The sequence below is a fragment of the Balaenoptera ricei genome, chromosome 16 (genome assembly GCF_028023285.1).
Source record: "Balaenoptera ricei isolate mBalRic1 chromosome 16, mBalRic1.hap2, whole genome shotgun sequence".
Lineage (NCBI taxonomy): Eukaryota > Metazoa > Chordata > Mammalia > Artiodactyla > Balaenopteridae > Balaenoptera > Balaenoptera ricei.
This window is the reverse complement of record NC_082654.1, coordinates 65870170-65885413: the sequence shown is the minus strand read 5'-3', so window position 1 is coordinate 65885413 and position 15244 is coordinate 65870170. Positions and strand designations below refer to the sequence as shown.

The following is a 15244-nucleotide window of genomic DNA, read 5'->3' as shown; positions in this document are numbered from 1 at the left end:
TAAGCTTATTGTTTCTTGGTCCCATTTTTGACATCTGGACTGATGACATAAAAACAGATAATCTGCAAATCCATAATATACATTATATTATCATTAAATCCTCTTGTTCATTGTCTGCATGGAGTTATTCATTTTACTTCCTTTAGTTCATTTAGTCTGATAATCAGTCAGTTCAATCAAATAATTGGACTAATTATTTTCAAACAATTAATATCATCAGCTTCTTCTATTGACTTTTATAGAATCACCATCTAATATCAGAAAATTCCATAATTCCACTTCCGTAAATAAGTCAGTAACCATTCTGCTTTATTGGCTTTAGAGGAGATCTGTACTTTGGTCATTGCTGAGGTATTTGCGGAAGACTCTGGGTGCTTCACCTGTACTGCAAGCAATAAATACGGCACAGTGTCAAGCATTGCACAGCTAGATATAAGAGGTAAGGGCTCTTTCAATGCCAGAACAGTTTAGACTATGATTTTGATTATGAGTATGGACAATGTATATTACCCTCTTACTGTTTTTCATATGAAGCTAGCTTGGCTCTCCTAAAATTTTTTGAATTATTGAGGAAAGTGTTCTTGAACAGAATCCAGTTGTCAATTTCTCATCGCATTTATCACCACCACCCCAGTTATCCTGCTGTTACTTATTATACTCCCTAAGAAAACATCTCCTTGATCTTACCTAAACTTCTAAAATTCTTTCCAAAATGGTACTTAGATTTTTTTAGGTTTTTTTTCCTGTATCCTTACCATTCTTTAATGTCCCAGATTGTGTTTTCTGTTTTTGACAAGGATTTCCATTAGCACGTTCGCCTGGGTTGGATACATGCCCCGTCTCAGGGTTCTAATCCTATCTCAGTCTTGTTGAGTAAGGCTAACATCTCAGGTCCTGTTATCATCCTTTCAGGAAATGAAGACCCCAGAAACAATGGGTCTCTTCACTCAGCCAACTCTACCACCAACCTGGCTGCTATTGAGCAACAGCCGTCCCCACCCAACCCAGAGCCACCTTCTGTGGAACAACTCCCTAAACCCAAACTGGAAGGCGTTCTGGTGAACCACAACGAGCCCCGGTCCAGCTCAAGGATCGGGCTCCGTGTCCACTTCAACCTGCCTGAAGATGACAAAGGAAGTGAAGCATCCTCTGAGGGTGGCATGGTGACCACCAACCAGACCAGGCCTGATTCCTTCCAGGAGAGATTCAATGGACAGTCGGCAAAAATCCCTGAGCCTTCCTCGCCCGTCAAAGAGCCCCCTCCAGTTCTGGCCAAACCCAAACTGTAAGTAGAAATTAGAATGGATAACCAAGAGTGCCTGTGACCTTCTCTGACTCTGCCCTTCTTAAAAATGATGGCGCTAAAAAGGGAAATTATGAAATGAGAAAACACACATTAAATGCTTTGCAAATCATAATCCTTAACATCAGTGTAACTGTACTATCACTTTCATCCTTACTATTCATATTCTACCTCCAAGAAATGTTACTCCTAAACTAGCTCATAAAAGATGTCTGTCTAACATAAGAGGACTCCAGGTGAAGCACTTCTACACTCTTCTTATGAAGCCCTTTCTCACGTCTAATAATCTTTATGGTGTGAAATTTCATCTTTCTAGTCCCCATTTCTGCTTCAGCTTAAGTTTTTGTAGTCATTATAGAAAAGATACCTAGTATTTTTTTTTAAGGTCTTCTTTTTTTTTTAATTTTATTTATTTATTTATTTATTTATGGCTGTGTTGGGTCTTCGTTTCTGTGAGAGGGCTTTCTCTAGTTGCAGCAAGCGGGGGCCACTCTTCATCGCAGTGCGCAGGCCTCTCACTATCACGGCCTCTCTTGTTGCGGAGCACAGGCTCCAGACGCGCAGGCTCAGTAGTTGTGGCTCACGGGCCTAGTCTCTCCGCGGCATGTGGGATCTTCCCAGACCAGGGCTCGAACCCGTATACCCTGCATTGGCAGGCAGATTCTCAACCACTGCGCCACCAGGGAAGCCCCCTAATATTTTTTAGTTAGTTCCTTGATATGGCTAGATATGCTGTAGTAACCACACGCTTCATATAAATGTAATGGGTTGAAATTACAAAGGAAGTGAAGCATCCTCTAAGGGTGGCATGGTGACCACCAACCAGAGTCACCTCAGGAGCCTGATGCAGTTGTCACCCAAACCCTCCAGAGAGCTTCCATCAGAGTCATGTGGCAAAATTTAATGTGCATCCATCGTAAAGCAAGCACAGAATATGATACTACTATTATGTTCTGTTTGATCCACAGATCAAAGTGATAAAAATTACATTTATAACTACATAAACCTTTACATATCAACAGTAAAATCTACAGTAATAGCACTCCCATCATGTGTTTCTCAGTGCTGATATTCATTGGAAGCAGTTCATGTTGCTTAGTTTTATATTTCTCTCACTACCACACAAGGGGAAATTCTGGGCATAAAATTAAATGTTACAAAACATGCGGGTCACATCCAGAAATATCTCTGTCCCCTCAAAGTTCTGCCAGTCACAGGAAAAAGGAATCTACTTAAAGTAAGAAGGGAAGAGGTTATTGTAGGGATATAAGCAGGAATGGGCAACAAAACACAGCCAGGTCCTGCACAGAGAAGGACAAGCAGGGAGTTAAGAGCTAGGATCACATACACGGTCAGTCCAGCCTCTGTCCACTGCTCACGTTCCGTCTTGAGCACCTCCTTGTTTCCTCTTTGCATATCCACTCTACTCTTCTCTCTTGGAAGACTCATCGATTCATATCTGGCCCATGATGGCATGGCATGTCTTGTCACGATTTGTGTCAAGTTCCACTGCTAACTAAATCGTGCTCAGCAGCTCAATTCCAAATACCAATTAGCCCAGGCTCGTCAGGTGCAGAGCATTTATGTTTGGCGGGAAGAAGAGTCAAATGGATCACATCAGAACTGTGTGTGAAGGCAGTTCGCAGAGAAGGGAGTTGTGAGAACAGGTAACCCCAAACAATCAACCACCTCCTTTGTAGGGCCTCCTCTTACCCAGGGACTGTTTAGGGGCTATTAGGTATGTCAGTTAGGATTAGGTTTAGCTTCATGTTGCAGAAAGCCCAAACTAATGGTGAGTTAAACACATGAGGGTTTATTTTTCTCTCAAATAAAGGAATTAGATGGGCAGTCTGAGGCTGTTATCATGGCTTCATAATCATTAAGAACCCAGTCTGCTGCTCTGCCGTCTTTAGCACTGGCTTCTTCTCCAAGTGCCCTCATGGTCCAAGAAGGCTGATGGTGGTCTAGTCATCATGTCTGTATTTCAAGCAGCAGAAAAGGCAAACTGGTAGAAGTCCAATTACTCTCCTTTAAAGGAGCCTTCATAGGACTTACCCAAAATCACCTGCTTAAATCTCATTGGCCAGAACTTAGTCACATGGTATATTAAGTACAAAGGAAGCTGGGAAGTGTGGTCTTTAGCTGCACATGTTGCCTCCATGAGTAAAATCAAGTTCCTTTACAAAGGGGAGAATTAAGTAGTCAGCCAGCAGTACCTACCACATGAAACTTTCAATGAATATAAAAATTCTTTCTACTAAATTATGTAGTGACACCCTCTAAAAATCCAGTCCTCAGCAGTATATAATTCTTTAATATTTTTTGCCTTCCTTAAATTTTCACCTAATGGTGTGAATATAGGTTTGTATTAGTAGAGGTATGACTACGCATGTGCATGCTCACCTCTCTCTCTCTCACACACACACACACACACACACACACACACACACACACACACCCTTTGTGACTCCACATGCCTACAAAGTTTTCTTACTGGTTTTAATCTTTTAGGTTTTATGTTAAAATATATTGACTCAATAATCTTGAGGATACAATTTTCTGCTTGTTCCTTCAATTTGCCATTCATACAAAAAATAGATAGAATTCTTATAGATCTTAAAACTGCAACAGAGAGGGAAGCTGTCATTTTTCAACACTGTATCATCAAAGCCTAGATAATTCAGACTTCGACATTTTCAGCTTGAATATTAAGCTATTTAGAGAAGTGACTCTTCATCCTGGCTACACTCTAGAATGAAATGTAGAGCTTCTGAAAAATATTTATGCCTTCCATCCCAGTTGAATGAGAATCTCTCCACAGATTATTTTAATGTACAGCCAGGTTGGAAAGTACGGGTGTAAAGTTGGAGAACCTGAGTTACAACCCTTTATCACCCCACCCAGCCCCATACACACACCCCTCCACAGCCAGGAAAAAAATAGAAGAATTAACATTTAAAGTGAGTAAAATGTCAGACTAAAATCAGAATGTACTGGGTAAGCCTATGCTTTGGGGCAAGTGTTTCTTTAGAGCAGTGGTTCTCAGTCCTGGATGCAGACAAGAATCCCCTAGAGCCTTGCTATTCAAAGCACTGGCATCACCTGGGAGCTTGACAGAAATACAGATTCTCGTGCTCCACTCAAGACCTACTGAATCAGAAACTCTGGAGGTGCGGCCTGGAAATCTATGTTTTAACAAGCCCTCCAGAGGGTTCTGAGGTTCACTAAAGTTTAAGAACTGACCCACATTTAAAAAGATAATAATAACTATGCCTGGATCCTTTCCCAGGCCAACTGACTCTCTGGCCAGTGGTGCCTAAATCAGTAAGGTTTGTCTTTTATGCTCTCTGGGTGATCTAATGCACAAGCAGCATAGTTACCACTGCCAAAACCACAGCTAAAAGCTGATTGCAGAGACATATTTACCCAGAATTAGTTATCCTAATCAGCAATGTGCTAGCAAATGTTTTAACTACCGGCAGAGGCGGGGAAGCCCTGATTTGTAGCATTTGCCAGTTTCCTCCCACCATGGCTGATTTCAAGCTACTAAAGAAAAGTCATTAAACTGGGAACTGGGATGAGGTGTATACAACGTGCCCTCCAGAGCCATCGAGAGCTGGCTCCAGCACACACTGCCCCAAGTTGTTGTTGCCAAAATTGCTTTCAAAAGTATTTGATACAGTAGCCCAAGTTGTTCTGTTGTGTTTATCATTAAGCCTTGACATTTTATCTCAACCATTTAAAATCCCTCAGAAATGGACTTGAGGACATGGGGAGGGGGAAGGGTAACCTGGGACGAAGTGAGAGAGTAGCATGGACATATATACACTACCAAATGTAAAATAGATAGCTAGTGGGAAGCAGCCGCATAGCACAGGGAGATCAGCTCAGTGCTTTGTGACAACCTAGAGGGGTGGGATAGGGAGGGTTGGGGGAGGGAGACGTAAGAGGGAAGAGATATGGGGATATATGTATATGTATAGCTGATTCACTTTGTTATAAAGCAGAAACTAACACACCATTGTACGGCAATTATACTCCAATAAAGATGTTAATTAAAAAAAAATCCCTAAGAAATTCTTTTGTATTCCAGAAACCACATCAAGAAACATCCTTATAATTCTGAAACTCTAATTTTCATTCTTACAAATCTTGAAATTGATATCTGTAGTTCAGAAACTGAAAAATATAATAGCCACCATTTATTGATCATTTATATGATTTAGGTGATTTATCTATCAATTCTCACAACAACATGAAGAGATATTACTTACTCCTATCTTACTTATGAAGAAATCAGGGTCAGAAAAATCTAGAAACCACCCCAAACCACACATATAATCAGTGGCAGAGCCAGGATTAGGACCTAAGTCTATATGTCTGCAGAGGCCATATTCTTGAGCATCATGCTTAAGCTAAGTTGTGGCAAAAGAGAAGATATTTTCAGGGAACCCAGGAGAGTTGATAATCTACAGAAAGAAAACTGGGTACAAAGCTGATTTCAGAAGTCCTCATAGCAACAAGAAATGAGCAGCTGAGCTTATAGCAATTTATGATAGGCTGTTATTTTGAATTAGAGAGGTTGCTCAGGGTTTTGTATGCTTTGTAATTAACCTTTCCTTCCTTTATTCTTTCATTGCACTTTGTACCTTCATTATTAAATAGTAAGTTCCATATGTTACCTGTAAATAACCACTGGGTATTTGTATTACATATATGTATAGTAAGATTTTTGAGCCCTGAATATCTCATACTATCCCAGGCATATTTGTATCTCCTACAGTACCTAGCAAAGTAAACATACATAAGATTCAATAAAAGTTTGTTGAATACTGGAATTGACACCTTGCCCTTATGTCATGAATAAGCAAATTGAAACAGCTGTTTTAAATCCCTTCTGAAACAAGACAGTTTAATAAAATTTGGGGGGGGGGGGGAAACCCTGTCAAACAAAAGGAGACATTATTCTCAAATGAATTCTTCCAGAATCTTAGATAATCAAAACTATTTGATGCTGTATCTCATATATCATTATGTTTAAAGTTTGTGACCCTCTACAATCCGATATACTGCATTAAATGATAAGGGCTAACATGCTGTTTAAAGTCTTACTTAAAATTAAAAGCTGGTTCTTAGTTTTCATTCAATGGGAGCTAAAGGAAAATAAGAATCAATCAATACCAAATGACTTCCTGGTCCCTTTTCTTCATCCTTATCTTTCTAAGATTACTTAGTTTTCATATACTACTTTTTCTACTTCCATAACCACAATATTTCTGCAATACCATCAGATTAAAAGTTGCTCAGACTACAATACAAACATGTCCTAAAAACCACATGGCATTTTCTTTACACTATAGTAATCACAGAATGGGACCTGCCAGATATGAGATCCATTAAAAATTTAAAGGTTTTATATTTTCATGCCATTGGGAAAGTTAACACCAGCAGAAACGTTATTGTATATATTTTTCTAAGGATAATCTAACAAAGATATTTCTGCTTCTCTTGATTGCTGAATCTTTCATCTATGATGGAATGAAAAGATTTAATTAATTTTAATTATGTTACTTTATTCTCTCAGCTTAAATACTTACTTCTAAAAGGGAGGAAGAAAGTTACTGTGCCAGGTGGCTATACTTCTAAATTCTTAGTTTTCATAGTTGAACAGAGGACAAGAATTTTCATAGTTGAATAAAGAGTCGCATAGTATGTAGCATTTGACAGCAGTCATGAAAGTGGAGATAGGTCTCTACTTTGTGAAGTTACTTTTCTGTATATTGTGTATCAGAAGTGTTAATGAAGGCAAGAGAAAAGTTCTTAAACTCCAAGAATTTTTTTTTAAATCACGACTATATTCAATATCCTGTGATAAACCATAATGGAAAAGAATATTTTAAAAAAAGAATGTCTCTATGTGTGTAACTGAGTCACTTTGCTGTACAGCAGAGATGGCACAACACTGTAAACCAACTATACTTCAATTAAAAACAAAATTTTTTTTAAATCAAAGTTTGGAGAACTTTCTGCCTCAACTTTATTGCCGTTGGTGTTGACTTTCCCGATGGTATGAAAACATAAAACCTTTCATTTTTAATAGATCTCATGTTCAGCAGATCACCTTCTATGTTCCAAAACATATTTTCAAAGAACATAAAACCACGGTGGGCTTGAAGCACTGTGGTCTCACTTGTGGCTGTTGCTATGGTTGTTTATTCAAGAGTAGATTCTCCTAAACAGCAAAGTTTGACAGCCCTGACAACTTTATACATATATGACTTTTAGACACTTTCGTTTTCCATTTTCTTTTTTTAAAAAATTAATTAACTGTTTTGTTAAGAGGAAGTAAATAGACTGTGGGACTTAAGGCAACTCATATAATGCTTCTGTGAGTCAGGTTGCTATAAATGGGGAAAGCGCTCCCAGCTTGATCTTTTTTTTTCCTTTAGGCACGAGAAAAGTCTAAGTAACATTCATAACTACGGTGACCATATAATCCATCGTTCAAACCATGACATTTTTGAGAATGAAAGAGCACTATTAATAATCATGGCAGGAAAACAGGCATAAAGCAGGACTGTCTAGAATGAATCGAGACATATGGTCACCTTCTCTATAAAGCTTTGTTCTCAGAAGAGGATGAGAAACACCAAGACACATCCAGCTGCTTTGTTAAAGTTTGCTCTAAAATGAGGCAGAGTGAAGAATATAGCACATTCTCAGGGAACTCAGCCCCCTTTAGTAACTCACATCAGTATGTAGCTCAGTGCCTTCTGTCCCGAAACAGAACTTTGAGCACTTCCAACAAGAGGACCATTTTTCTATTTCTTCTTTCTAATTTATAACATTCTAAAATGGGGCTGCTGTGTTGCCCAACTCCAGGGTCACAACACAAAGAACACAATGTGAATGACGCCTCTTGGAGTTGTGCATCATGGTGGCCTTTCCCTTCTTCCTGGCAATCAAACAGATTTAGAGAGAAGGAGAGACAGGGACTTCCTTGGCGGTCCAGCGGTTAAGACTCGCCCTTCCAATGCAGGGGGCACGGGTCTGATCCCTGGCCAGGGAACTAGATCCCACATGCCCAAATTTGATCGGCTGGTTTCTGGCGACACTGGCTGTGTGTTCTTAATCAGCATCAAGCAGCCAACAGCCTGTCTCTACAGGCTGAGGCAATGGTGACGGATTTCTCTTCTCTCTCCCCACTCTTGTTTTGTGTGCAGAGATTCCAGCCAGCTACAACAGCTTCACAAGCAAGTCTTACTGGAACAACAGCAGTTGCAAAACCCATCTCCTTCATCTCCTAAGGAGTTTCCTTTCAACATGAGTGTTTTGACCTCCACTGCTGTCCCAGCGGTGACAATGTCCGGCAAGCAGGTGAAGGCCCCTTCATCACAGACATTCAGCTTGGCCCGGCCAAAGCACTTCTTCCCCTCCACGAGCACCACTGCAGCAACTGTGTCCCCTTCCAGCTCTCCAGTGTTCACCCTGATCAGCACTCCTCAAGCCATGCAGAGGACAGTGAGCAAAGAAAGCCTCTTAGTTTCTCAGCCCTCGGTGCAAACCAAATCTCTAGGAGGGGTTTCTGCCCAAAACGAGCCACCTCCTCCAGGTCCGATAGAACCAGCACAACTGCCACTCACATTTTCCATCTCCAGCGGAAACCAGTTTCAGCCCCACTGCCTGTCCCCAACTCCTGTCTCTCCCACCGGCCGGATTCAGAACCCAGTGGCTTTCCTCAGCTCCGTCCTGCCTTCTCTCCCTGCCATCCCACCCACCAATGCCATGGGGCTGCCTAGAAGCGCACCATCCGTGTAAGTGTCATTGAGGTTTCTTGATGTAAAAGATGTCATTTAAGAATGGACCCACATAAGAGTAGCTTGGTCTGGGACAGGACTCTCATTTAGTGAATTCCTACATAATCCAATCTCTTAGACACAAAATGGATATTGAGCACCTTAGGACAAGAGGACACGATTACTTTAAATAATGTTTTTATAATTTAAATACTGAAAACACCTCGACACACAGATTTTCTGGGCAGTGCTCAACTTTTGCTCGCAAGATGCACTCCGTAAGTGCCTGATGGCTCCTGGCGTCTGGTTGCCATGCCAACCACTCTGATTTCTAGGCCTTTGTACCCTGGCCAGTGCTTTTCATGAGTGATTTAGGTGTGAATTTATTTTACAGGCCATCCCAGGGACGAATGAAGAAACATATAAAGTCTTCCCAACCAGTGAATGATGATTACATTCGTGAAACTAAGAATGCGGTGATTCTAGACTTGGGGAAAAAAATGAATTTCAGTGATGTCAGATCAAACCAGCAGGTAAGATTGTTGGGTTCGGACGGTTTACTGGAATTTCTTTGTAAGGAATGTAAGTTTGCTTAATTCAGTCCTTGGGTGCTCAGGTCACCTGACCTCGGTGAAGCTGACACTGCAGTTCTGGAAGGCAAAGCACAGACTGTCCATGGTTCATGTAGGAAACTCATCCACATGGATTCACAGTTCTTGATTTAGCCCGGTAGTTAATTCAGTTTACTTGTCTACATGCGTTTACCTAGAATAGCGTATGTTAAGGAGAGAGACTAGATAGTCTGTTTTCCATTCCAACAATCCTCAGCTCAGTATTGGCAAACACCGTCACATCTTTGAGACATTTCAATATCTGAGCCTTGAGATGACCTAGACTTTAAGGAACTCTGGGGTTCCAAGCCATCCTTTATCTGGCTGCTTCAATCTAATGTGCTTGGGGGTTTGCTCACCAGTTCCTCTCAATCTTTACATTAGGTTGAAGCACGTGAAACAGCCATTAGCCAATATCCTGTGTTTCAACCTGTACAACTCCCTGCTTTCTAGTAAGTGTTTACACGGAAGGAGAAAAAGGAAAGTCATCTGTAAGCATCACATAAAAGAAAGACTAAGTATTTTATTGGAGCCATTTATTTTTGCTTTTTGTAAGGTGGTTATTTTTTAAATGCAGATTTACATTTTAATAATCTAACTCTTGGTTTATTTCCCCAGGTGGGAACTGATAAAATCTATTTTAAGTGTAACATAAAATTTCAGTGAAAACTATATGCCAAATATTGTGGAATTTGTGACATAAGTGACCCCTGGAAACAAGGCTCCAGACTCCCCTGACCATATGCTGTTTTCCTTCATGTTTCTATCTCTTACTTCCAGTGGAGCCATTGATATACAGTATTTTACTATTGTGTTATACGTTGGACAATTTTTACTGAGTGGATTCTCTTGAAAGTAATGCTTAAAATGTTTAAAATAATAATGCTTAAAATAGCTTAAAAATGCTTTTTAAAATTGACTTTAAATTATTGTCTTGAAGCAGGATATTTAAGCTTGCCATAATCGAGTACACTTTTCATGTATTATTTCGTCAAATTACATATATTTCTGGGAGGCAAACACCAAGGCAACTATTCTTCTCTTCCACCTTCTAGATAGAGAAACTGAAGCACAGTTGTCAAACTATCAGTGGTAGAATGACAACCAGAGCCCTGGTCTCCAGGACACTTTCACATTTTCCCTGAAACTCTGCAGCCTTTTTGCAGGTTTACGACAAATACCTCCAAGCCCCATAAATGTTGCTCTGTCTAGCACAGATTTGTTTTCCTATAATACTGTCATCACAGTTGTGGTTGTTAATCCTTCTAAGTGTCATTGAAATCAGAGCTGTGTTCAGCCTATGTCTTTAACAACTCAGGGAGCAATTAGAACCCTGTAAAAATGATACCGGGTCAGCACACAGGCTGTTTGATTTTACTTTTACGGTTACTCTGTAGGTAGATCCATGTTAATCCATTGCCCCAACTCAGGGGAAAGTAGGGTTTTTCTCTTAATTACCTGAAATGTGAGTACATATAAACATGAACTTCCATGAGTGGAGTGCCATAAACCCAGCAGAACTCTTTATTAAACCTCCATCATGAATTATCTTCAGGGCTAACAGCAGGAACTTGGAGTCTCAAAAAGCATCTCAATCCTCTCCATATTTCAGTGAAAACTATATACCAAATATCTGTGACACATCCGTGTTCTTCTGACAATTATTATTCTGAGCGTTATTATGGTATATTAATTACAGAATTGATCTTACACAGCATTCTAGGCCAGGGATCATGAAAGCCAAGCTGCATAAATGCAATTCAGGAAACTAAGGAGCTGTCTGAGATGGAATGCTTGCATTAGGTTGGTAGATGTTGATTCTGAGAAAGTTTTGAGGAATAAATGATGACCATATTATAATATTGTTTTGTCCATTGCTGCCTTGGGAAATGACAGTGAAAAAGTCATGAAGAACTGTCTAAATGTATTGTGGCCCACTGAGGAAGTTAAGAAGAGGAAAATTTGCTGAGAAAAAGTGGAGATTTGTAGATTTTAGGCTGCATCATTTCTTATTTTGAAGGGTATCGTTCACCACCAGTGGATCTTCACTGGACATCAATTGGTTTAGGTTAGCAAGGTGAGTCTGAGAGGTCAGAGGAAACCAGGATCACACAAAATGTAATGGAACCTTCATAACCAATGATTTTAATGCATACATGACTTAGTATGACGTTCTGCTCCCAGTAAATAGTTGGTGACTGTTAATGTCTAAAGCGCACACACACACACATTTAATGTCTTATTTCAACTTTCCTCCTTGACCTCATTTCTCTGGAAACTTTCCCATCTCTTTATTCTGCTCCTCCCTCCCATTTTTTAAATGAAAGCTTCATTAAAACTGTCTGTGGTTCCCAGATACTGCCCTATATGACAGAGGGGGGAAAGAATAAGTACCTAATTCTTGCTCTGCCTTTTTTTCCTCTAATCTCCTTCTTCTCTAAACTGCTTAGTCATTTCTTCTATTTAAATCTTACCTCTTTCATCTCTTACCATGAATTCTTTATGAAAATTCTCTCTTGAGGGCAAGCCGTCTGTTCCTTTTCTAATAAGAATTCAACGTAGTCACTGGCCTTATGTTGCTCACCGTGGGCATTGTAGGACCCTGGGTGCTGGAATAGTGCAGTGTCCCCATGTCACCTGCTGTGGGCCCACCCAGGATGCACCAGTCACAAGCTCCCTGCGAGCTGGATTGGCAGGGGGTGGGGGAGGGGGTCTTGTTCATCGCTGCACCCCTGCTGTATCTGTCCCAGAGTAGGTGCTCAGGGAATATCTGCTGAATTAACTCACAACTTTGGGATTTACATTAATTTCAGATAGGATAACCAAACTTTTGACCAAGGAGAAAATTTTGGATTTGTTGCATCTGTATGGAAAATATCTCACTTAACTATAGAGATTCTGATTATACCTAATTATAGACACTATCTACTATGATAACAATCTATTTTAATCAACTGACTAAAAAGTTGATTAAAAACACACTAAAACCTTTTTAAAAAAACACCCTGAAATTAAGCAAAACTCTAGTGTTAACTGAACATTTAAGTATAAAATAAATCTGTGAACCACTTACTAATTATTTATTCTTAAAGACAAAATTTGGATTTAAAGTATTTTTATGCAACCTCCTTGAAGGTAGAGTGTGTGTTTTATAGAATGCTGTGTCCCCAGCGCCTATTATAGTATTCTAAGAATTTGGCAGCAGGGACAGGGGGTAAGCCATGAAGCCTGGTTATTTCTATTGAAGGAAGCATGTAGTATTGGATAAATCATAAAAGAAGACATCCTCTGTGTAGGTTAACCTCCAAGTTAATCTAGGAATCTCTTATCTGCTGTCCATACTGTGGCTCACCCAGGAACAAAAGGAGAATACTTTCTCTAACACATAAAACTTCTTCTAGTGAACACTGTACCCAGAGTTGGTTGGGAACCCTTTGGGCAGGCTCTTCCAGCTGGTTTGACCCTATTTGATTATTTGCCCCTGAAGCCCAGACTCAGACCCAGAGTAGAGGAAGCCAGCAGCACGCTCAGGGCAGTGAGTGCCAGATCATGGCCCACGTTTTGGAAATTTGGAACCCTGGCAATGCCATATCTGATTGGGTTGTGTCATTACACTGTGATTCTTAGCAGGAGGAAAGCACTCTCCACCAGTCTGACAATTTGAAGAAAACTTCTGCAGATGTGTCTCAGAAACCAAATGCCTCAAGTTGTCAAACTATCAGCCTTAAGAGGATTATCTTTAAAGAAAAAAAAAAAAAGAATTATATTTTCAAGTGGCATACTCTTCTGATGTAATTTTTTTAGCTTTTCATTTTCTTTCGTAGAGCAACTGAAATTCTATGCAATTCATTTTCACTTAAGGTCTTTAACATAAGCCTGGAAAGGATGGGCCATATGTCTTTGACTTGCTTGCCATACAGACCAGATTTACACAGAAAAATATTCTCTCCTTTGAGCACAGACATCACCTACAAGCAGCTGACGCAGAAACTCCTACTTTTACCCACAAAGGGGACAAGGCAAGGGAAAATGGAGAACACAGCCCAAATCCAGTTCTGGAAATTCAAAGTGTACAGCTGCTGACAGTGGATCAGTAGTACAACCTTTGTGCAGAACAGTGCAGAAAGCACATTCAAATTTAACTTAAACACACTGCTTGTTTGCAAATGTCCTTACAAAATCTGAACCCCCTCAGTCACAACTTGGAACGACAACCTTGATTTATGTATAAGAGGATTAGTTATCCTTGGGATAACCAACTCTTAGTTGCAAAGCACTACCAAAAAAAAAAAAAAATGAATTCCTGCTCTGGGGATGGTGTGCATCTTTGTAAACATCTCAGTTGTAAAGGTTCACTGCTTTAGAAACAGGTCACATACCCCTGCCACACAGTTACATGGGTTTCCTTGTTCCTGAGGTTCAACTTCCCAAATATTTTATGAAATCTTTTGTGGAAACTCCTTGACCTACAGTATTCTTACTTTGTTGTGCATCTGTAACTTATACATTATACCATATAACTGGTACCTTCAACAATTGTACCTTAAAAGCAATTTTATTTTTTTCTCCCTTTATCCCTTTAAATTTACCTAGTGGGGCTAATCCTTCTCCTGGCAATCTCAAATGTGAGGTAATCTCAAAACCATTTTGACCAATTTTAGTTCATATAACGTTCTACATTTAGTTTGTTGCAAAATACAGCCTTGATCCAGTAATACAAAATGACCAGTCCTCATGGTAACCAACACCCCAATCCTTATTCAAAAATAAGACCCCACACACAAACGCCCCCATCCACACCTCACAACGCACACCCCAGGGACCTCTACAAATGGGAAATCTAAAGCCAGGAAGGAAGTATGGCCAGCTTCTCTCTTTTTCACTCCCTCCTCCCCTGCTTCACTAACTGCTGTTCCCAACTCCTTCCTTTCCCAGCCACAGAGGGACAAAAGCTGACTCCACACTGGCTCTGTCTCATATGTGGCCCATATATGTATGACAGCAACCATCACAGGTCCTCCGACCTGACACAATGCAGGAGTGTGGGCCACTGAAAGCAACCTTCAGCTTGCCCACCAACAAAAACCCACTGTGCTCCTCACTCTAGATTTTTTAGGCAGGAATCAGATACCAATCCACTGGAGGAACACAGTAAACACTACAAATGGGTCTATTTAATCTCTCTCAATAGACTGGAGGTGAAAGGCAGATACTCTGGGAGTGGAGGTGGAGGTGGGATGCTCACAGACATTAATAGCTCTTTCCAAAGTCTTCTCACTGGATTTTCTCCCTCCTGACTCTTTTGTATCTCTGATGAAGGTGAAGAATATCAATCATCTAACCTGTCCTCAAGCACCTGCTTTGAGATTTCTGGAGGATAGTTTGTCTCCCAACTCACTTGTTTTTTGATATCTAACTCATCTTGGTGCCTCAGTAGAATACAACTGTATCCTCAGTACATAGTTACAGATAGTATATTTTAGATAACTCATTGAGTGTTCTGTTTTCATCACCTCCCAACTTGCAGTACTGGT

At 40.2% G+C, this 15244-nt stretch overlaps 1 protein-coding gene and 1 long non-coding RNA gene across 7 annotated transcripts in view; one reads left to right on the top strand and one right to left on the bottom strand.

The window, feature by feature from the left end:
* MYPN (myopalladin) overlaps positions 1–15244 on the top strand; it is a 75146-nt gene that overhangs the window by 40898 nt on the left and 19004 nt on the right. For all 3 annotated transcript variants that reach the window (XM_059900345.1, XM_059900343.1, XM_059900344.1), the window contains 4 exons: positions 323–439; positions 913–1285; positions 8527–9117; positions 9494–9632. In XM_059900345.1, the coding sequence (XP_059756328.1) occupies positions 323–439; positions 913–1285; positions 8527–9117; positions 9494–9632 (1220 nt within the window). The remainder of the gene's footprint in view (positions 1–322; positions 440–912; positions 1286–8526; positions 9118–9493; positions 9633–15244) is intronic.
* Positions 1–15244, bottom strand: part of LOC132350821 (uncharacterized) — a 78074-nt gene that overhangs the window by 46747 nt on the left and 16083 nt on the right. The window lies entirely within an intron of this gene.